Source organism: Orycteropus afer, unplaced genomic scaffold (assembly GCF_000298275.1).
Source record: "Orycteropus afer afer isolate SDZICR_OR568_19922 unplaced genomic scaffold, OryAfe1.0 scaffold00013, whole genome shotgun sequence".
Lineage (NCBI taxonomy): Eukaryota > Metazoa > Chordata > Mammalia > Tubulidentata > Orycteropodidae > Orycteropus > Orycteropus afer.
Window position 1 is genome coordinate 4,140,845 of NW_006921600.1, and position 23,730 is coordinate 4,164,574.

At 35.7% G+C, this 23,730-nt stretch overlaps 1 protein-coding gene across 1 annotated transcript in view; it reads left to right on the forward strand.

Moving 5' to 3' along the window:
* The window catches only part of USH2A (usherin), a 1,482,371-nt gene that overhangs the window by 180,504 nt on the left and 1,278,137 nt on the right, over positions 1-23,730 (forward strand). The window contains exon 8 of the mRNA XM_007952540.1: positions 7,920-8,013. Coding sequence (XP_007950731.1) covers positions 7,920-8,013 — 94 coding nt within the window. The remainder of the gene's footprint in view (positions 1-7,919; positions 8,014-23,730) is intronic.

Sequence of the window (23,730 nt, forward strand, 5' to 3'; positions counted from 1 at the left end):
TTCTGCTGTGCATGGGGTCGCTATGAGTCGGAAACAACTCGCTGGTACTTAACAACAACAACAACAACAATATTGCCACTCCTGCTCTTTCTTAGTTGCCATTAGCTAGATATAGTTTTCCCTCCCCTTTATTTATATAAATTCATTTTGTTGAGATATAATTTGTGTACAGTGAAATACACAAAACTAAAGTGACGTGGGTCAATACTTTCTTTTTTGCAGTTTTACCTCCACTCCACTCCCACTTGTGGCAATCAACAAAGAAAGTTTCCCTCCATATATAAACCTTTCCTTGGCCATCCACAACAATGAACTAATACTATATTTTTCCTTCTGTGATTGACTTATTTTGTTCAGCATAATTTCCTCCAAGTTCATTCATGTCAGCAGACTCTACATTATTCTTTAGTGCTACATAGCATTCCATTGTGTGTATGCACCATAGTTTGGTCATCCACACTTCCATTGATGAGCATGTAGGTTGTTTCCATCTTTTTGCTATTGTAAATAGTGTGGCGATGAACATGAGTGTGCATGTATCTGTTCCTGTCCTGGTTCTCACCTCTTTAGGATATATACCCAGTAATGGGATTGCTGGTCAAATGCTGTTTTGGTTACTTAGTGCCACTCTGACAAGAATATACCACAATGGGATGCTTGAACAAACATGAATTTATTCTCTTACAATTTGGGAGGCTAGAAGTCCGAGTTCAAAGTGCCAAACTCTTAGGGGCTGTGTGAAAGCCCCTCAGCCTTGGGATTCAGCGCTGCCTCTTATACCTGGCCCACTGAAGCTAGAGGCATCTCTTCACTCAGGAAGCTACTGACTGCTGAGGCTAACAAGCCCAAGGTCAACAAATAAAATGGCACAGTCCTGATGTTACCAAACCACATGGCAGGCCATTAATTCAAATCCATTAAAAGTTCCAAGATTGGCAGAGCATGGCAGGTTGCTGAACAATGACATGGCTACATGCAGGGTTCAAGCGTGCCATAGACTAGAGACCATTCCCAAAGCTGTTTCTTATATACGGGAAGCACACCACATACCCAAAGGCAACTACTCAGCTACTCACAGTAGATACCACCATGGAGTTGATTACCAGTTTCATGATGGGGAATACTACATCCAGCTGCTCAGCCACTCAACCAGGCCTAGGCAACGTGACTCAAAAACTTAACCACCACAAGTGGCACCTCCAATTTCAGCTTTCTAAGGAATCACCATACTGCTTTCCACAGTGGTTGTATCGCTTCACAGTCCCACCAGCAGTGTATGAGAGTCCCAATCTCTCCACATCCCTGCCAGCATTTCATATTTTCTGTCTCATTGAACTTTGCCTTCAGTAATGGGGTGATATGGTGTCTCACTGTTGTTTTGGTTTGCATCTCTCTGATGGCCAGTGATTGTGAGCATTTCTTCATGTATTTGCTGGCCACCTGAATATTCTACTTGGTGAAGTGTCTATTCATGTCTTCTGCCCATTTTTCAATTGGATTGGTAATTCCTTTGCTATTGAGGCATTGGAGTTTTCTAGAAATCTCAGGGGTGAGTCCCTTGCCAGATAGGTAGTTACCAACAAGTATGAATTTGCTCCTGTCATTTTTGCTATGTGCTTTTTTGTGGTGTTGATTTCCTTGTTCCACATAATTTTCTGTACTGACCTCAGTTTGTTTATGAATCGTGTTATCACTTCCTTTGTTGCTGTTGTTTTACTATTTGCTAAATATTTGTGCTGATCCTCTTTTTAATTTTGATGTGAAGTTTTATCATCATGTTATCACTTCCTTCATTGCTATTGTTTTACTATTGGCTAAATATTTGTGCTGGTCCTCTTTTTAATTTTGATGTGAAGTTTTATCATTTTTCTTTGAAGTTACCCTGTGATTTATAGTTTTCTTCCCAAGTTTAGAACAACACATTCTATCTTATAGTTGTCTTGACTTCCCTATCATTTAGAAGTTCTGTAACTACACAGTTTTTTCCCTCTTTTTGGTTTGTAATTGTTGTCATTTGTCAATTGATGTCTCTGGTTCCCTGTTTCCAATCTTATAGGTTTATTTACTTTGTAAACTTCTATAACTGGGTTGGTTCCTGGGTTATGTCATCATGTCTGTTAATGGTCAGTTGTTTGCTGTTACTTTGGATTCTCTGTCCAAAGGAATCTCTTTAGCATCTCTTGTAAGGTTGGTCTGGTTTTAACATATTCTCTTAATCTCTGCTTATCTAGAAATGTCCTAATTTCACCATCACATTTCAAGGACAATTCTTCTGGGTATATAATTTTTGGTTGGAAATTTTTCTCTTTCAGGATTTTATATATACCATCCCATTGTCTTCTCACCTGCATGGTTTCTGCATAGGAATCCAAGCTTAGTCTTATTGGTTGCCCCTTCTAGGTAACTTTTCGTTTTTTTCCATGCTGCTTTTAGGATTCGTTCTTTGTCTTTAGTGAGTTTGATGATGATATGTCTTGGTGATTTTCTTTTGGAGTCTATCCTGTTTGGGGTTCCTTGGACTTCTTGGTTATATTCTTGGTTATATTCCTTGGTTATATTCTCATCTTTCATCATATCAAGGGCAGTTCTCTTCCAATAAATATTGGACAATTTTCTCAGTTGTTTTCTTTTCTCTTCCTGTTCTGGAATTCTGATTACATGTAGAGTTATTTCTTTTGAAGATATCCCACATGAACCTTAAGCTTCCTTCATTTTGTTTTGATCTTTTTTCTGATTGATCACTTTCCAAATAAGTATTGAGGTATTTGCCTTTGATGTCACTAATTCTGTTTTCCATTGATTCAGTTGTACTCCTTTACCCATTCAATGCATTATCTATTTCTGAAAATCTAGTATTAATCTTCTGGATTTCTACGTGTAGATTTTGTATCACTTCTAATTTTTCACTTATTTTTGTCATTTTGTTCTTGTATTGTCTTTTTAAATTTTTCTAAAGTTTACTCTGTTTTCCTCAATTTTGTCAGTGTTTTCCTTTATCTGTCCCTCAGTTTGTTGAAGATACCTCGATATAATTCTTTTGAATTCCTTTTTAGGGAGTTCCAATGCTGTGTCTTACTCAGGGATGTGTTTTGGGTCTGTATTCTGTTCCCTTGTTTCTCCTGTTTTATCTTTCTTCTTTGTGTGAACTGTGATGCTCTGTTATCACCAAGGCATTGACATTTTTGTGTTTATATTTAATGGGTGAGTGTATGTTGAGTGACTTGCCCACGATTTTTGTTTTCTTTGTTTTGTTTGTATGTTATCTGTCTAAGCAGAGTACTGTGCAGTGCTCCTGTATTCAGTAGTTGGCAGTACCTATACACTTGCCACCTGCCTCCTTTCCCATTGTCAGCCTCTAGTATATCCCTGCTGTCTTTGGCAAACAGAACATTCTGAGAATGTTGTCACTTTAAAATCCATAATGCCTACCACTTGTAAAGGTTCAAAAAGGCTGTGCCCTCAGTCACTTCAAATATCCAAAATGGCCACTGCTTGTAAACTTCCAAAATGGCTGTGCCCTTGGTCCCTTTAAATATCCAAAATGGCCACTGCTTGTAAACAATCAAAATGGCTGCACCTTCTGTATGGTGGAAAGTCCACAGCTCATGTTGTTTCCCTCCTTGGTGTCTCCCTTCCTAGTCATAGGCCACCAGCACAGTCATCCTTGCAGCCCTTGGTGAACTGGGCTTATCTTTAGGTCAATTCTCAGTTCCCAACACCATATGGAAATATTCAGGCTGTTGGTTCCATCAGAGTAGCTGATAGTCCACTCCGCTGAGCATCTCCGTACTCACAGTTTTCATTCAGTTTTTCCACAAGTTGGTGCTTAATCCACTTCTGTATAGTTCCTTTCAAAGTTTAGGGCTCCAGGATTATCTTCTGTATCTCTGTCAATTGTTTTTTTTTTTTTTTCTTTCTTTGTTGAAGAAAGTCTGTGTAGCTTGCCTGCCTATTCCCTATCTTACCGGAAGTCCCCCCTTTATTTTTAATTTCTTTTTACCTCTGTGTCTAAGGTGGGTCTCTTGTAGGTAGCATATTGATGAGTCTTCTTTTTTTATACAATATGCCACTCTCTTTCTCTTGACTCATGCATTTAGTCCATTCACATTGAGTGTAATTAGTGATAGATGTGAATTTATTGCTGTCATTCTGTTGTGGCATTTTTTTGTTGTTGTTGTGTTGTTGGTGATTTCCATGTTCAAAATATTTTTCTGTGCTGAGTTCATCTTGTTATCAAGTGTTTTTTTTTTTTTTTTCTACCTCTTTTCTTCCTTATTGTTGATTTTGTACTTACTAAACCCATGTGTTTTTCTTCTTTCTGAATTTGCTTAGAAGAACTGTCAACTTTTTTGTGGTTACCCTGAAGTAAATTCTTATATCCCTAAGTTTGGAACAATCTGTTATATAAAAACATTGTCCTGTCTTCCTCTCCATTTGGAAGTTTTTAAAGTAATTAAAACTTTTATTCCCTCAGTTTGCCTTGTTCCTGATTTTGTCTGCAGATTAACTCCGTTATTTCTCTGTGTATATTATTTTACAAGCCTATTTTGAGTATCTATTTTGGTTTGGTTTCTAAATGGTGGTGTCAAGTGTCTGGATTTTAATTTGTTGTTCTCCGTTGTGGATTCTCTATTGGAAGGACTCCCTTTAGCATTCCTTGGAGGGTTGGTCTGGTTTTCACAAATTCTCTTAATTTCTTTTTGTCTGAGAAAGTCTTGATTTCACCCTCATATTTGAGGGACAATTTGGCTGGATATATAATTCTTGGCTGGCAATTCTTTTCCTTCAAGGTTTTATATATACCATCTCATTGCCATTTTGCCTGCATGGTTACTGCTGAGAAATCAGAGCTTAGTCCTATTGATTGCCCATTGTAGGTGACATTTTGTTTTTCCTGAGCTGGTTGCAATATTCTTTCCTTGTCTTTGGTTTAGGAAAGTTTGATTATGATATGTCTTGATGACTTTCTTCTAGGGTCCATCCTGTACGTGGTTTGTTGATGTTCTTGAACAGATATCTTTTCTTCTTCATGATATAGGGGAGATTTTCTGTTAGCAAGTCTTTGACAATTTTCTCAGTTTATTTTGCCTCCTTTTGTTCTGCTGTTCCAATCAGGTGTATGTTATTTCTTTTCATGTCACCCCATATAACTCTTAGGTTTTTTCATTTCTCTTAAATCTTTGTTCTGAATTTTTCATACAGCTGGTGTCAAGGGATTTGTCTTCTAGTTGGAAAATGAGTTGCTCAGCCCGTTCTAGTCTACTTTTTTTGTCCTTCTACTGTTTATCTATCTCTGTAATTTTAGTGTTCACCTTTTGGATTTCAAATTGCTATTCTACTATGAGTTCTAATTGTATATTGTCTTGTTATTCTGTTCTTGAATGATTGTCCTGAATTCTTCCAGGGTACTGTCTGTCTTCTCATTACTTCTGTTTATGGTTGGTTTGAGCTCTTAGAGAGTCCTATACATATCTATACTTTTTGAAATTCCTTTTCAAATAGTTTTATTGCTTGTTTTTCTTCCATGATAGATAATTCTTTAGCCTGGGCTTTTATTTTTACTGTCTTGTCCTTTTATTTGTTTGTTTGTTTGGCTTGAGGTTGTCTGTTGTTTCCTAGACATTTTGAAGTTGTCTTTAATTGTTAGTTATGTATTAATTTGTTTTACCCTGATTTTATGTTTTACTATAATGGAAAGTGTGGAGCAATGTACATTTTTGGTTATTAACTCGGCTGGACTGGGTCACTCTCTAGCTCTCTCTGTGTTGATGGAATCACTGGTGGGGATGTTGGTGCAAGTCTCTGTTCGTTGTGAAGACGATTTGGAGTTGGGAAGAGTAGCTGTTGTCCACCATCTGTCCTTGATCCTGCGGCACAGGAGCTATTGGTATTACCTGTCTATTGGGTGAGGTGTTCAGTGTAATAGCTCTGGTTGCTGGGTGGGAGTTTAATGTGCTTCTCCTATTGGACGAGGCAGGAGAGAAAAGGAAGAAAGAAAAAGAAAAAAGAAAAAGAAAAGGCACCAGAAGTGAGCCCCAAATAGAAAAGTAGAAGGCGTTTTCGGTGTTTTGGGGAGATAATTCAGTCAGCAATGCAGGCACTGGCAGGGGAGGCTGGGTACTTCTAAGACATCTACTAATGATGGTCTACCATCAATCAAAGGCCCACAGTTCAAAACTAACAGACACCCAGTGGAGAGAGGACCACCACTTTCTGCTTGGATTGAGAAGCTGCAAAATCTCAGTTCCCAGGACAGGTCTGTGCTGAAAGGGGGTTGTCAAAAGTTGGACCCAAGCCTGCTGCCATGTACCCACTATGGGGTTCTTCCTACTTGGAGGGAGTTTCTTCCTTTCCCTGACTCCCTTCTGGACTCTACAGCAGCTGAAGCCAACTGGGGTCTTGGTCCGTTTCCCTGTAAGATCATTGTACTCACTCTGAGCCTGAGGTCACCTCGAAAAAATCCTGGTGTGGCTGTTCTGAGTCCCCATCATCTGTGGTTCCATGATTTTTTTTTTTTTTCTTCCTTTCCTCATCCTCAACCTCTTTTGTATGTTTAATGACTTCTCTCTATCTCCGTCTCTGCTGGCTGAGTGAGTTTGTTTATTTTTTTGTAGTTGTTTGATCTGTTGTCTTTCTTCACCTTCGCCGAATCTAATACTTTATCTTCTCCTTAGTTGCTGATAACTCCAGTATCATTATTTGTATCAGCTTTACCTAGTTACTCAGAGTCTCAATTGGAAGAGGGATCAGACGTGTGGGTTATCTGTACAATGCCATCCTCCCATTCCTTGATCCACTTCTTTATCCTTTCCTTCAAAGCTCAGGGTTCCAGGATCATCTTCTGTATCAGTTTCAATTTGTTTCTCATTGCTTTGTTGCAGAGGGTCTTAGTAGCTTGTCTGCCTATTCTGCCATCTTGCTGGAGCTCCATTCTATTTACTTTAGCTATTTTACCTTCAAAGCCAGTTTCAGAGTCTCTTTTGACATGCATTTTGTTTTTTTCCCTACTTTCCTTTCTTTTAAATGACTGTTTGCTTTCTTCATGTAGCTTGTTTGGTCCAAGGGATGTATCTCTGTAGAGTAGTTGGGTGCATCGCCCTGGATTGAGTGTTTTGTATTGTAAGTCTTATTTACTATTGGGCTGAGAGCCATCCCTTGAGAGTGAGTTTTATCCCAGGCCTGAAGTGTATCCCAGGGCCTTAGTCTTGGGGGTCCCATCAGACTCCATCTCACCAGTAGATCTAGTCATTATTGTGCTTTTACATCTTGTTCCACATTTTTCCTCCCACTTTACCCAGGATCTCCAATTATGATCTCTTCCTGAGTGGTTGTCACTGGCCAATTTTTTAAGAAGTAAATTGCCAGGTCCTTCTTCCTAGTCTGTGTAAATCTAGAAGCTCCACTAAAGTGTGTCCACCATAGGTAACCCTAGTGGTATCTGAAATATTGGTGACATAGCTTCACAGGAACATAAAAACCACAACATTAGGACAAACTGATGGATGAGTGGTAGATGATTTAAATAGATGTTAACTAAACTCCTTTATTCCTCTTCTTTTTTGGCTTAAAAAATTGCCTTCACTACACAGTGTGATTGGGATATTGATGACATTTATTCCAATACTTCAGGATTCATTAAAACTTGGTGCTTTTAAAATTAATAATATCTAATATCATTAAATATTTTAGCTAGTATTTTGTAGTGTGGTTTAGATATTCATGATACTCATTCCAGTACTTCAGGATTTATTAAAAACTTTTCTAATAGCTACATGAGTAGAGAGAAACTGATTGCTATGTTGATCCAATGTAATTTTACCCATTCTTTTATTCCCATAGTGTATATATTCATAGGGCCTTAAATACGTTCACAGTAGAGTTGGTGTTTCTTAGAACTTCTCTGGTGCTTCTGTTCACAGATGTCAGTGCTATGGCCATGCTGATACCTGTGATACAACGAGCCACCCATATAGATGCTTCTGCTCTCAGGAAAGCTTCACAGAAGGACTTCATGTGAGTTCTCTGTTTTATGCATGGAAATCTATAATTAAAAAAAAAAAAAAGAAAGAAAGCAGGCATGAACGTAAATTCTAGAAACTTAACTTTAGTATAGATTCTCAGTAAATAAAAATAAATTTACATGAACCTAAAATGTCAATTATTTCAGATAATATTTTATGAGAAAAATAAGAGCCATTGATAAAGTTGAAAAATTTGTTTTTAAAATAAACTCAATAAGAGCAATTACAACTGAAATTAGATCCTGAGATTTTATTCCTTTTCTTTCTCTCTCTCATTTTTTTTTTTTTTTTGGTCAGAGTTATATGTTTTATAAAATAATTTTTAAGGGGTTTGGCACTTAACAAAAAATTGAATGTTCTCTGTATCTAAAGGGCATTTATGTAAAGGTGTCTAGACAATATATAAACCGTATATTTTTTTGTAGGAGCTCTGGTAGCATAGTGCCTAAGGCACTTGACTGCTAACCAGAAGGCTAGTGGTTCAAACCCACCAGCTACTCCTTGGAAGGAAGGTTGGGCAATCTACTTGCATAGTGATACCGTCTCAGAAACCCAAGGAAGGGTCACTGTGAGTTGGGTCCGACTCGATGGCACATAACAACAACGATAACATTTTTTGGTTAAGTAAGATGCAGGGAAATAATCAGTATTTGACTCAATCAAATTTATTTAATTAAAGATATCAGTAATCCATTTAGAAATCTATATTAAAATTATTTAGAAGTTATGTTACTTTAGTTTGCATATAATGGTCAGCGGAAGTTTTCATAGCTGAGGCTGAAATTTAGCTGTGTCTTTAGGAATAGAAGTTAATTGGAAAATATTCGTAGATATTTGTTAATAGACGTGTCTAGCATCAACATCAGCAATGGATGATATGAAAGATGTTACAGCAGTAACAATGGTACCAATGGTAATAGTATATAGTAAGAAGTTTCTAGTAAATGATGTTTTGGGCAATTGGGTGGCAAATTGGCAAGACAGTAAAATTAGAGCCCTACTTCATGGCATGTACAAGAATCCAGGTGGCTTACAAATATTAAATGTGAAATAATGGTAAATCTATTAGAAGAAACATTTGAAGAAACAAATGAAATGCAAATGAAAGAAAAAAATCTATGTAGAAAATTATAGACATTTATATCACATAATTATTTTAAATTATGCATGGTATAAAAACTGGGATAATGTAGTATAAAAACTAAAGTATATGTTATGGACTGATAGACAATATTTCTATCATATTAACAGATGAAGGGTTAAGATTCTCAAGAAACAAAGCACACATACAAAATAATAAGAACCGTAGAACAAGCTAGTAAAAATGAGCAAAAAGTATGAACATGCAATTTATTAAAAAAAAAGAAAAAAGATCATAATCATGTAAACACTTGAAAGAACACCAACTGCAGTTTTAATAAGGAGGTAGAAAATTCAGTACAGTATTGTTTTTCATTTATCAAATTACCAAAAAAATATAAGGATTGATAATATTTAGGGTTTCTAATAATATGAACTTTTTATACGGCATTAATAGGACTGCAAAATGGTACAGTATTTTTAGTGGGTAATTTGACCTTATCTATCAAAATTAAAATTGCAAATGTGGTGAACTCCATCATATAATTGATGTCATTCTAAAAAGCAATTATCCAAAGGCAATTGTAGTGGAATGGCATATATATATACACACACATACACACACACATATATATTTATTTATCTTTTGTTACATAAACGTGAGTTTATATGTTAGTGTGATTTAACTTTTAAAATAGAAATGCTGTTTCTTAGATTCATGTATAACTTGTGAACTTCCTTTAGACCTTATACTTTTCTGTGCAGTTTGTTTTAGGATATTATGAAACATTGTCTCGTTCACAAAATATTTGCCAAAGTTTGTGGATTCCATTTCTGTATTCTGAGATTCTTAATATGACTTAATTTGTTTTCTTATGCAACAATAGAGCATATAGTTCAATGACAAAAATATTTTCTAGAATACAACTTTCCTCTAGCACATTGCATAATGTAGGTCTTCTGCTCAGTTTCAACATAGAGTATCATTTGGTTTCTTTCTTTCCTTCTATGTGCTCAAACCAAAATTTGTATATTCTATTTCAAATATCTCTTTGAATTTATTTCCCAAATCATTTCTTTATATCACTGATCTTTTAATTTATATGTTTAGTCTTCATCCTAGTTAACAATTCCTTTGGAAGAAGTGATCTTTAATGTATATTTTTATTTCTAATTTGTAAAGTCTTTCATTTGGTTTGATTAGCATATGATAGGGAAAAGTATTTTTTTAAAGTATTAGCTTGAAGGTGTTTTGTAGTATGGCCTATAATATTATCACATAAAGGAAATGAATTGGATTAATTTGATTGATTCTTTATGAGACCATTATTGTATGTATGTGTGTATTTAGATTTTGCCAATTCAATTTGTTCTGTATTTTAAAGTGAAAGTGACATCATCTAATTCTAAGTTCTTTTTCCCCCAGTGTCTTTTTTTATTCATCCTTTAAGATGGACACCTCTTCTCTTTCCATATTGTTGTTATGTGCCGTCGAGTCGAACCCGACTCATAGTGACCCCTCCTTGGGTTTTCGAGGCAGTATCACTACGAAAGTAGATTGCTCAACCTTCCTTCCAAGGAGTGACTGTGGGTTTGTACCGCCAGCCTTCTGGTTAGCAGTCAAATGCCTTAGGTACTACTCTACCAGAGCTCCTAATTTATTATTATTATTGTTAACCTAAAAACCCATTTCTGTGCAGTAATTCTGACTTATGGTGACTCCATGTGTTATGGAATTTAACTTATCTATAGAGATTTCTAAGGAGCTCTGGAGGTGTAGTGGGTAAGGCATTTGACTGCTAACCAGAAAGTTAGTTGTTCAAACCTAACTGCCATGCAGAAAGAAGACAGGGCAATCTACTTCCATAAAGATTTACCACCTTATAAACCCAATGGGGGGTTGCTATGAATTGGAATCAACTTGACGGCAGTGGGTGTGGTTTTTGATATAGGGATTTCTTGGCTGTAATCTTAATGGAGTATTCTCCTAATTCCCTTCTTCCATGGTACCACTGGATGGGTTTGAACAGCCAACCTTTAGATTACTAATCAAGTACAAACCATTTTCACCACCTACAGTTCTTTTCATTAACCTAACATCTTTCCAAAAAAAAAAAAAAGAAAGAAGAAAAAAAGAACTCATTAAGTTCCTAATTAAAAAATGCTCTAGGATGAACAGGGCAACTTACTATATCTAGTATACATGAAGTAAGGTCTGGCTAATACTTTCATATCATAGCTTGTTCTCTGAACTTCTCTTGTTTTATGTTGACTAATCTCTCTCTCCCTCAGTAGTCTATTTTTTTTTCCCTCTCTCTAACTGCGCACAATAAGTGTTTGATATTTTATGATTCTTGGATGATTTTATGCTTCCCCTTAAAAATAGAGTCATTAAGTGAATCAAGGCTCATGATTGGTTTCAAAAGTCAAGTTGGGCTTTTCAGATTTGGTCTCAGGTGGTGATTGCTGGCTTCTGAAGTAGAAGGATAATTACCTCTAATTTGGACTTGGAATACATTTTAATGCTTCTCATTAGATAGTAAGTGTTTTTTGAAAACAAGTAAAAAGTGGAATTTTGTGCTATTTTCCTCCTTGACATATTTTGATAATTCATGAATTTACCCTCAAATAATAAAAGCAACAAATATGATTCACTTAGAAAAGATTAGTAAATTCAGCTTAAGAGGAAAAGTCTACAGATTATGTTAAGTGGAATAATTTTTCAGTCCTGTGATATTTTCGACAATATGATGAAAATGGAAAAATGATTTTATAATAACATTCATAAATATTACTTTTTCTTTTAGTTATAATTCAAGCTATTGTAATATGTATGGAGACTTATGTGTCTGAGAAAATTTGTCTTAAACTATTATGAAAATTTACCTTTTGAAATGTTTTTCACACTGTTTCACTTTATAAAATAATAAGTCTTAATGTAAGCCATTCATTTCCTATTGGAACTAATGGTTCTGTTTAAAGACTTGGACAAAATCCAGAAAGGATGTCTTCAATTTCACAGTATTATGCTAACTATTAATAATATTACTCAATAAACAGGACTTTTGTGAATTATATTACAGCCATTTGGCAAGCAGCGGAAAACGTAAGCCTTGAGAATATGCCAGTTCTTGGCAATTGTTGTTCCTGTGAGAAAGTGTTTCCAGCAGAAGTGCAAATGAATGAAGTGGGAAAAAAGGAATAGTATAGTGAATTGAAGAGCATGACCACATAGGTAGCCATTCTAGGGAATTTTCCTTCTGTAACATTCTTCAATAGATTTTAAAGTTGGTGCCTCCAAATGGTGGTCCCTAGATGCAAACAGTGTTTAACCAAATTTTATTTTAATTTTTGACAGTAAGTTTCACTTTTCTTGTTTTGTTTTAATATTTGGATTCTGTTAAATCATCAGAAGGTAATGTAACATTGTGTTCTTTTTCTCTTATGGTAAGAGTTGAGGGACTCAGCGTAGCAGTTATCATCTTTAGAGGAATATCATTCTTTAGTTTACCACCATATTTATCACTCAATCCACTTTCGTAGTCATACTGCCTTGGAAACCCAAGAAGGGGTCGCTATGAGTCAGATCTGACTTGACGGCACATAGCAACAACAACAACATAGCCTTACATACTTCTGTAGTGATACTGCCTTGGAAACCCAAGGAGGGGTTGCTGTGAGTCGGGTTCGACTCGACGGCACATAACAACAGCAACAACAGTGGCATAGTGCCTAAGGCATTTGACTGCTAACCAGAAGGTTGGTAGTTCAAACCCACCAACTGCTCCACTGAAGGAAGATGGGACAATCTACTTCTTTAAATATTCACTGCCTTGGAAACCGAATGGGAGTTATGCTATGAGTTGGAATTGACTTGATAACAATGAGTTTGGCTTTTTGTTTTCATAGTTTTATATATGAGTTGCCACACTTATTTATGTCACCTACCTGGTCTTCAAAGTCATTTGAGCTTGTGAGCCTCATAAACCAAATGTTATTAATAAATTCAAATTAATACTTATGGCTAGAATACATAAATTAATCTTGGTATAGCAAAACCAACTGGCTATTGCCAAAGCTCTAACCATTGCTACTTTTATTTCTTTTATCCCTCTGTAAAGAATAAGAAGTAGCAAATAACCAAAACCACTCAAGATACTCTTATACCAAAGATAATACTGATCCTACTTAATGGCCCACGTACATTTTTTCTTAAGAGTCCCATTACATTTTATGATATGCTAAACCATTTTCCATACAGAGATTTAGTGATTACCCTCAATACTATTGGACTAGGAGCTGCAGCATATTTTGGAATTTTTGCTGACAATTTTGAGGACTTGACTTTAATGTATAATTGTTTTGGTCCTCTAGTGCTGCTCTAACAGAAAATGCCGCAAGTGGGTGGCTTTAACAAAGAGTTTATTCTCTTACAGCTTAGGAGGCTAGAAAGCTGAGTTCAAAGTGCTAGCTCTAGGGGCTGGGTGAGAACCCCTCAACCTTGAGCTTCAGCTCTGCCTCTTGCTCCCAGCCCACTGGAGCTGGAGGCATCTCTAAACTCTGGCAGCTGCTGACTGCTGAGGCTGACAATCCCAGGTTTGGCAAGTAAAATGGCACTGTCCCAAATTATCAAGCAACATGACAGTCTACTAATTCAAGTCCATTAACAGTCCCAAGATTGGCAGACAATATGGTAGGCCATTGAGATGAAGACTCGGCTAAATGCAGGATCTAGATGTGCCAAAAGCTTGAGACCTTCTTCAAAGCTTCTTCTTATGTTCTGAAAGCAGACCGCATCTTTAAAGCAGCTACTCTGCTGCTCCAGTAGATTCTATCAGGGAGGTGATTACCAGTCTCGTCATGGGTAATAACTATATCCAGCTGTCCAGGCACTCAAAACAAAGCCCACCCAAGTTGACCATCAACCTTAACTATCACAATGATGCATATATAAACAATCATAGCATATTTCATTAATAGAGCATAATTTTAGAGTACATGCTATATTTCTTCCCCAGGAGAGACTGAAGCAGTAAATGCTGGGCTCATTTTGGTAATACTTTAGAACAAAACAAATCCCAAAAGGCTTTGTATTCAAGAATTTTCAAGCATAGTTGAATATTTCCAAGGAGAATTTAGGATTACATGGCACTGAATTTTCATGTATCATTAAATACTCTGAAAAGTAGAAACACAAGTGTTCTCTTAAATGATTTATTTTATTTGGATAATAAATAATCACTAAGTGTGTTTTTTTTAGTTTGGTTAATTTATACAATTTTTAATGACATTTTATATTTTGAGATAATTGTAAATTCACATGGAGTTGTAAGAAATTTGTAAGAAATAAGACAAAGGGATCACATGTCTTACCCAGTTTTTCCTAATTATAACATCTTATAAAACTTGTCTTTTCTTTCTTAAATCAGTTATTCTTACTATCAATTATTGAAGTAAAATTTGTATACAACAAAATGTACTAATTGAAAATGTGTAGTTGATGATATTTGACAGCTGTATATCTCTGTGCAATCACCACCCCATTCTAGAAATAGAATGTTTTCCTCTTTCCAAAATTCTCTTGTGCCCTTTTGGAGCCCCATCACTTAATGCCAGGAAACCACCATTCTGATTTCAGTCATCACAGATTGGTTTTGCAAGTTCTAAAATTCCGTATCATGGAAATATCCAATATGTAGTCTTTAGTATACAGGCTTTTAAATCCACATTTAAAAATATATTCTTTAATTACTTGTGTCATTAACTTTCTTTCATTAAAGTACCTCTAGTCGACCTAATCAAGAAGTCTTTAAAACTATAAAAAAATATATATTTAATTTTAGATGCAGAATACCACCTGGGACTTATAAGCTTGAGTGTCCATAGATATGTGAACACACATGGGTACATAGCCCTAACAACATACCCATTGCTCCTAGTCTTTTCTTATCTAGTGCTTTCTTTGCTTACTCTAAGAGCTCAAGTGTCGATAGAGTCTAGTGTTAAGAAAAGTGGTGTCACTTGAAACTTTCATCTTTATGATTTTTCATTTTCTTTTAATAGCTACACTCACCTCTCAGGGGCTCTAGTCCAAGAGTGATGCAATGATCGGTGCTTCAGCCAAGCACTGGCACTTTCTTGGCCACTTAGCTATTCTGTCATCATTTCGTTACATCACCTTTTAACATTAATCATGGCTCTTCTGAATTAAATACAATCAAACTATCAGTATGCATTTTTGTTAGTATTATACATATCAGAGCCAGCTTAAACATTTCACAGAATAAACCTTTCTATCATTCAATAATTTGAATGGTGACAACGGTGCTTATTATGGAAATGAATATTTCCTGTTATTTCAGAGAGTTTGTTCCTTTAGAGCACTAAAGTTCAAAAGTATGAGTCATCATGACTGGCTTGCATCATATTTATATTACACATCAGGCTTTACCATTACTTATTTTTTTTCTATTTGGTCACAGAAAATTTTACTCCCAAAGTATTTCACTTTATTATATATATATGTATATATATATATAAAATTTTATTGTGATTTGGGTGAAAATTTACAGAGCAAATTCACTTTCCATACAGTAGTTCACACACACTTTGCTCAAGACATTGACTGAAATTTACCACAGTACAATAGCTCTTTTCCCATTTCCTCCCCAGAGTTCCCTCTTCCCTGTATCCTTCCTTCCATGAGCTGTCTCCCTGTGCATACATAGTCCTTCTATTCTCCCATGATTGTTCTCCCTAAGGAGTGTATCTACTTAATGTAAATGTTCCGCTCATATGCCTGTCTTGTTTGGCTGCAAGCCACACGAGTGGGTTCAATTCCAGACCTGAAGGGCAGCTAGGGGCCATAGTCTCAGTGGTTCCTTCAGGCTCTATCAGACCAGCAAACCTGGTCCCTTTTCCTTTTCCCAAGTGATTTTGAGTTTTGTTCCACATTGTTCTCCTAGTCTATCCAGAATCTCCTACCTAGGTGCCCCTCTGAGAGGTTGACAATGGTAGCCATCTAGAACTAGTGGGCACCATCTAGTTCTTCTGGTCTCATAGTCGTATAGGTTGAGGACCACATGGTGTACCAGGTGCTGGGACTAATTGTTTCCATGTGTCTTTGATGTCCTTCATTCTCATGGGAGAGTAGAAGGACTGTGTATGCACAGGAAGACAGCTCAGGGGCAGGAGTGCATAGAGGGAAGGACACAGGGAGGAGGTAACTATGGGGAGGAAGTGGGAAAAGAGCTGTTGTATTGTAAATTGCAGTCAATGTCTTGAGACAAAGTGTGTGTGAACTGTAGATGGAAAGTGAATTTGCTTTGTAAAATTTCACCCAAATCACACACACATTATATATATATATATATATATATATATATGTTTAAAATCAGTCCAAGGACAGAATTCTGAGGCTCTCCCAATTTAAGATTGAGGAAATTAAGAAAAACAATGAAGGAGACTGAGAGTGACCAGTGAGGTAGAAAGAAAACCAGCAAACTTGGTGAGTAGGAAGGTGAGTGAAGACAGCATTTCAAGGAGGAGATTACCCACTCTCTCAGACAATGTGGATAATAGAGCAAGATTGGGACCGTGAAATGATCATTGATTTAAGAATGTGAAGATAATTAGTGACCTTAACAAGAACAGATTCAATGGAGTGGTGGGTTTAAGGGATGAAGGAGAAGAATTAAAAAGAGCTAGTATACACAGCTTTTCAAAGAGCTTTTCTGTAAGAAGGACCATTGTACTACCCAAAGAACAAAAGTGGTCTGAAGAAAGACTTGTTTGTTTGAAATGGGATACACCAGGCTCCTATGCTGATGGAAATAATTCTGTAGAGAGGAAAATTATGATGTAGGAGAAGGAAACAAAGACATGTTATGTATTTATTTATTTATTTTTCTTGAGTAAATTAAAGAGGATTGGTTCTGGTATACAAAGAAAGAGTTAAGGTGTGAAAAGGATGATTCAGATGATTATGCCACAGAAAGAGAGCAGAATACAGGGGCACTGTGCTTGCAAAGTGAATAGATGTGATTTCCTGCTAATTTCTAAGGAACGTAGAGAGCAAGGTGGAAGCTAATAGGGGAGGAGTTCTCTAAAATCTGCAAGGGAAGGAAGGTATAAAATACCCAGGTAGTCCTGGCTTAATGTATGTGTGAGTTTCGATGAACCACACTTTACAACTGGAGTGTTTTTTTTTTTTTTTTTTTTAATATCTTATCATTAGTAATATATACCACAGACAAAGTTGCAGTGCATAATATGCTATTATGATTTACTGTTCAAAACACTGCCATATAGTAGTCTTGTTGTTGTTGTTGTTATATGCCGTCGAGTTGGACCTGACTCATAGCAACTCCTCATTGGGTTTCAGAGGGAGTATCACTATGGAAGTAGATTGCCCAACCTTCCTTCTGAGAAGTGGCTGGTGGGTTTGAACCACAAGACTTCTGGTTAGCAGTCAAATGCCTTAGGCACTATGCTACCAGAGCTCCCTATACAGTAGGCTATGAAAACTAAAAAAAAAAAAAAAAAAGTATTCTACTTATGTCAGAACTGACTTACAAAGGAGTCATCAGACCAGAACCCCATGACAAGTCAGTGGGGGACTACTTGTGTAGTAAATGGCTTAGGAGAGAGAAGGAGCCTTGGGTGTGCAGGGGTTAAAGTCTTGGCTGCTAAACAAATAGTCAGCAGTTGGAACCCACCAATCACTGCATTGAAGAAAGATATGGCAGTCTGCCTCTGCTTCTGTGAAGATTTACAGCCTTAGAAAACCTATAGGGAAGTTCTGCCTTGTCCTGTAGGATCACTGTGAGCCAGAGTTAACTTGATGACAGTAGGCTTGGTTTGGGTAGGGAAGAGAATTATGACAACTGGGTAACCTTAAAGATTCACTTGAAATTTGAAGTAATGAAATTGAAGTGATATTAGTATTTTTTAAAACGATATTCATTTGCATGGCTATAGTCTTTAAAGATATGTTGACTTTGGTTTAAGCATGGTTGGGATGCAAGGAAGTAAATAATAGAAGAGGGAACTGAGTTTGTATGCAAAGGATTAATTATCATAATCATCACAGAATTGAAGTCAGATAAAGAGAGAAGTGAGGGAGAAGTGAGGAACATGGAGTGGGAGGGGTTTGGGAGGTAGTACTAAGGAAAAAGATGTTAGAATCAATAGAATATAGAACCTTGTGGAGTGGATGAACTGGGAATCCTGAGGTTGTGAATGGGAAACATAGCTGTAGTAGGAGCTTTAGATGTTTGTAACTGAATTTAGTGTTATTGGTAATAAGATATTGAAGGTGTCCGTGGAATATGTAGATAAATGAGTTCGGAGGGAGGGCCTGAGAAGTACTGAAGGAATAAGGTGTTAAAGGAACATTTGTATAGATATTAAAAAGTCACAAAGAATTATAACAATAAGATTTGTGCTAGAAACACTGACAATGAGCCAGTCATCTGTAAGGAATGATGACAAGAAGAAACTTGGGATCATTAGTTAACCTCAACAAGGAGGAATGATGCAGTCTGATAATATTAGATCCAGAGCCAGAGTTTAAAGAGAAGAAGAGAAAATCATATGGAAATATCAATGGAGGAAGAAAACAAAACTAAACTCACGGCAGTGGAGTCGGACCCGACTCATAGCGACCCCTCCTTGGGTTTCCGAGGCAGTATCACTACGGAAGTAGATTGCCCAACCTTCCTTCCGAGGAGTGGCTGGTGGGTTTGAATCACCAGACTTCTGGTTAGCAGTCAAATGCCTTAGACACTATGCTACTAGAGCTTCTAATGAGGAACCAGGAGTACATTTACCCTGAAGCCTTCTAGTCATGACTGTTTCTTTCTCTTCATGCTTCTAGAGTAAATGAGAAACAAGGAGGACATTTACCCTAGAAACATGAAGAGAAGGAAACAGCTATGACTAGAAGGCTTCAGGGGAAGCAGTGTCCTTCAACTGGGGGCCAAGTTTTGCAGAGCAAAAAGGTCAAGGAAACATTCAGAGAAAAATTGATGAATTTTGTCTATGACTGATTGTGAATTCTAAAAACCAAAATGGAAGACTTTCAAGAGATAGGGTCAAAGTCAGGTTAGAAGTAGTGAAGTAAAAATATGGGAACTAGAAGATGGGGATTAGGAAGGATGAGAGTCCTGGACTTCTTATAGTGCCAAATATTAATAGTAATAAAAGGTATAATGAGATTAGTTCTGAAAGTCTCAAGTCAAACACTGGTGAATGCCAGTGAGGATGAGGAGAGAAGGAAGTCTTGCCTAAAGCAAGCACAATTGTGAGACTCCTTGCTGGTCTTTACAAAGATGTCTTGAAGGAGGGTGGTTTTATTCCTATTGTATAAGATTCCAGAGCTTTCTCTTGCTTCCTGTCAATAGAAGTTGGGAGGCAAGGAATGAAAAGGTTTTATATGAGGACTTATGGTTTTATTTTGAACTGAACCAGTGGAGACATGGATACCAGGAAACAAAACTAAACAAGGACAGTACCAAAAAAATAAAATTTATAAGGCAGTCTCACTTATAAACATAACCATAAAAAATATTGAATAAAAGAATTGCAAATCAATGTAGCCATGTACAAACACAACACTATATGATTACTAAATTGGACTAACATACCACAGATGACAGGAGCTCTGGTAGCATAGTGCCTAAGGCACTTAACTGCTAACCAGAAGGCTGGTGGTTCAAACCCACCAGCCCCTCCTCAGAGGGAATGTTGGGCAATCTACTTCTGTAATGATACTGCCTTGAAAACCCAAGAAGAGGTCACTATGAGTCAAGTCTGACTTGATGTCACACAACAACAACCACAGATGACAGTGTGATCTAAATGTATTAATAAATCCATTAATGTAATTCACCACAATATCAAATGGAAGGAGGAAAAGCATATGATCACTTCAATAGATTTAGAAAAACACAGTTCACAAAATTTAACACTCATCTGGATAAATATTTCCAGCACATTCTTAAATGAAGAAAATTGCTTTAATCTGATAAAGAATATCTACAAACTCTTAGAAACAACAGTGAACTTAATGGATGATTGAAACTTTCCTTTTAAAATTAGGAATAAGACAATAAGTCTATTATTCAGCATTGAACTAGAGGTTCTAATCAGCTCGATGTGATAAGAAAAAAAAATGGAAAGTTAAAGAATTGGAAAGAAAGAAACCATAATGCCAGTATGTGAAGACAAGATGATTAATTTATATAAAATACAAGAAAATCTTCAGGCAAATTATTAAATACTAGTAAGAGAGTTCAGTAAGGTGGCTGGATGTAGGATGCTATAGTTGTTAGCTGTGTCAAGTCAGACCCCAACTCATGGTGGGTCTGTGCACAAAGGGATCAGACCTTTGTGATCCATAGTATGCTCATTGGCTGATTTTTGGAAGTAGATCACCAGGACTTTATTCCTAATCCAATTTAATCTGGAAGCTCCACTGAAACCTATTCAGTATCCCAGAAAAATGCAAGCCTCTGCTGACAGATGAGTGGTGGCAGTGCTTGAGATACATTGGCTGGGAATTGAATTGGGGTTTCCTACATGAAAGTGAGAATTTTATCACTACTGCTCTTGGATACAAGATTGATAGAGGAAAATGAATTGCCTCTTAGATATCAGTGTAATGAACAAAACAATTAACTTCAAAAAAGATACCAGTTGTAATCACATCTAAAGATAAATCTACCAAAGATGTACATGGACAAAACATTATTAAACTTATTTTAAAAGATTTAGATAATTGTACAGAGACACCATGGTCATAGAGAGGAAGATTTAATATCAGGAGGATGTTGGTTCTCTCCAATCATAATGTGAATTTAATTTAATTTCTATCAAAATTTCAATATATCTTTTAATGTAACTTGACAAGCTGACTCTAATCAACTGTTGATTTCATGGGCAAAAAGAAACAAATTTGAGAAATATAAGGCGAGGCAGAGTCTTAGACTACCAGATACCAAATCTTATTATTTTAAAATATGTAATGGTTAAGACAATAAGATATTTGTTCAACTATTCAGAAATAGATCAGTAGAACAATAGAAGACCCAGAATTAGAAACACACAATGATGGAATCAAAATGAAAAGGGGTCATTTCATATCAATGGAGGAAAAATGGACTATTTAATAAATAGTGCCAAGAAAATTTATTTTTCATATAAAAATTTGTGTTTATAACTTGTACTATAACAAACATCAATTTTCAGCAAAATAGACATTTACATGTAAAATAAAAGCTAATTTTTTGCTTAATATATGTTTTTTGCTATAGTCTATGTTGTTCATGACTTCTGGATACAAAAAGCACAAGCTATAATGTAAGAGACTGGTAAATGCTGTTACATTAAAATTAAGAACTTATTGTGATGAAAAGATACAATATTACAAAATGAAAAAAGCTAAAGGCTGGAAGAAAGTATCTCTAACATAGCACATATAACTAACAAGGGTACCTTTTAAGTCAAACAGCCCAATTGAAAAATAACAAAAGAAATGAACAGAAAGTTCATAGGAGATAATAAGAAAAGACAACCAAAAAAATCAATATACATATAAAAACATCTTCAACTTCAGTGGTTATCAGTAGAACTAATAAAAACTATGTGGTAGTGTTTTATACACATTATGATGGCTAAGATTTAAAAGTCTGAAATTTTCAGGTGCTGGCAAATTATGAATTCAGAGAGATTCATAAACCACTCGTGAGGTGCCACTACTGTGCAAAACAATTTGTAAATATCTGAGTAGAATACAGCAGTTGATATAAATGAATATAGTTATGGCATCGATATGGTTGAATCTCTCAAATAATTAAGACAACAAAAAGCAAGTTGCAGAAAAATACAGATAGTATGGGATTTGTGGATATTTTTTAAAACTTGCAAAAACAATACCATATTACTAAGCAATACATACATATAAAGTGAAAGTATCAAGAAGTGCTTGTGAATAACTTTTACTAAATTCAGCTGCTATTGGTGTAATGTAATGCATATGGTGTGCATTATTTTTTAAGTTTGGTGGTCTTTACTCTTTTATTTTTTATAATTTGTCTGTTTTAAGTATTTCAATTTTAATTCCCTAAAAATAGGATTTATACATCTATGAGGAACATATCTATGTTTAGTATTTATGCTATGGCTAAAAATTAGCATGGAGGTGACTCATTTCAGCATGAACTAACCATTACTACATTCTACATTCATGATTACTGTGTATGTTTATAGTTATATTGTGAAGATTGATCATTTGCTAGCTTTATTCATTCAACAAATATTTATTAAATGTCTTCTATGTGTAGAGCATTATGCTAAAGTACAGCCATTATGTCTTGATTACAGATGCAAGTATTTGAAAATATTGAAGGACCTTCATTTGTGAAATTCAGAAAAGATTCCCTGGAAGACAGTAATTACTATAATAAATGGAGATGACTTTAGTGTAAACAAATGACTCTAGCTGACAATTAGTAATTTAACAAATAGTATAAATACCATACTCATTTTAAATATAAAAAGAAAAATTCACATGCAGCAATATTAATGAAAGGATTTTTCCTTACTAATATAGTCAAACCAAAAAACCAAACTCACTGCCATCGAGTAGATTCTGACTCATAGTGATCCCCTTTGGTTTTCCAAGGTGGTAAATCTTTATGGAAGTAGATTGCCCAGTCTTCCTTCTGCAGAGTGGCTGATGGGTTTGAACTGCCAATCTTCTGGTTAGCAGTCAAATGTCTATTAATATAGTATTCAAGTCTAATACTATGTAAAATTTCCAATCTAGAATGGCTTCATATCCAAGAATAACTATAAATTTCCTTTCTACATCAGCTGATTAAGTTTAGAGGATCCTTAAAATCTAAAAAGGTATCATACATTGTGCTTCTTAATATATTATTGAGATTTATATTATTTTGAAAAGTTGCATGTAAAGGACATTTTAATATATTGAACCTATTTTTTCGTTCCATTTCTCCATTGTTTTTTCTAATAAAACAGTGTAGGTTTTCCTATACATATGTGATCTCTGTTTTCAAGAGCATATCTATAGGATTAAATTATTACTACTGCAGCAAAATAAAATTATTTTGGCTCAGTCCCTAACCACAAACATGAACAAACCTTAACATTCACCTTTCTGGACACTTAGGGGAGCCTGGTATGTCCAACATGTGTCTTTTCTATTTAGTGTCTTTAACAAATCCCACGATTAAAGAGGAAGAGAAGACGAGAATGGTAGGAAGCTCAAAGGAGAAATCAAATACCAAACAATGGGGGTATTCAAAATTAATCAATAAGACTCAGAGCTCCTTGTGCAAAGAAATGATTCCATCGTATAACTACTAGATGCAGTGAGAAAGATCTATATTCATAGTTAGGAACCCCCATGTTTAAAAATACTTAGACTATCAGTTACATTTATATAGAGAGAATGTATTAAATCAGGTAGTTATTGAGATAATTCTGGCTAATATCTCCTATTTTTTGCAAATACTTACTGTGTTTCATGTGTTACTAAAAGTTTTATCAGATTATTTTCTACTGCTCCACTTCATTTTACCTTTAGATTAGGCATTATATGAAT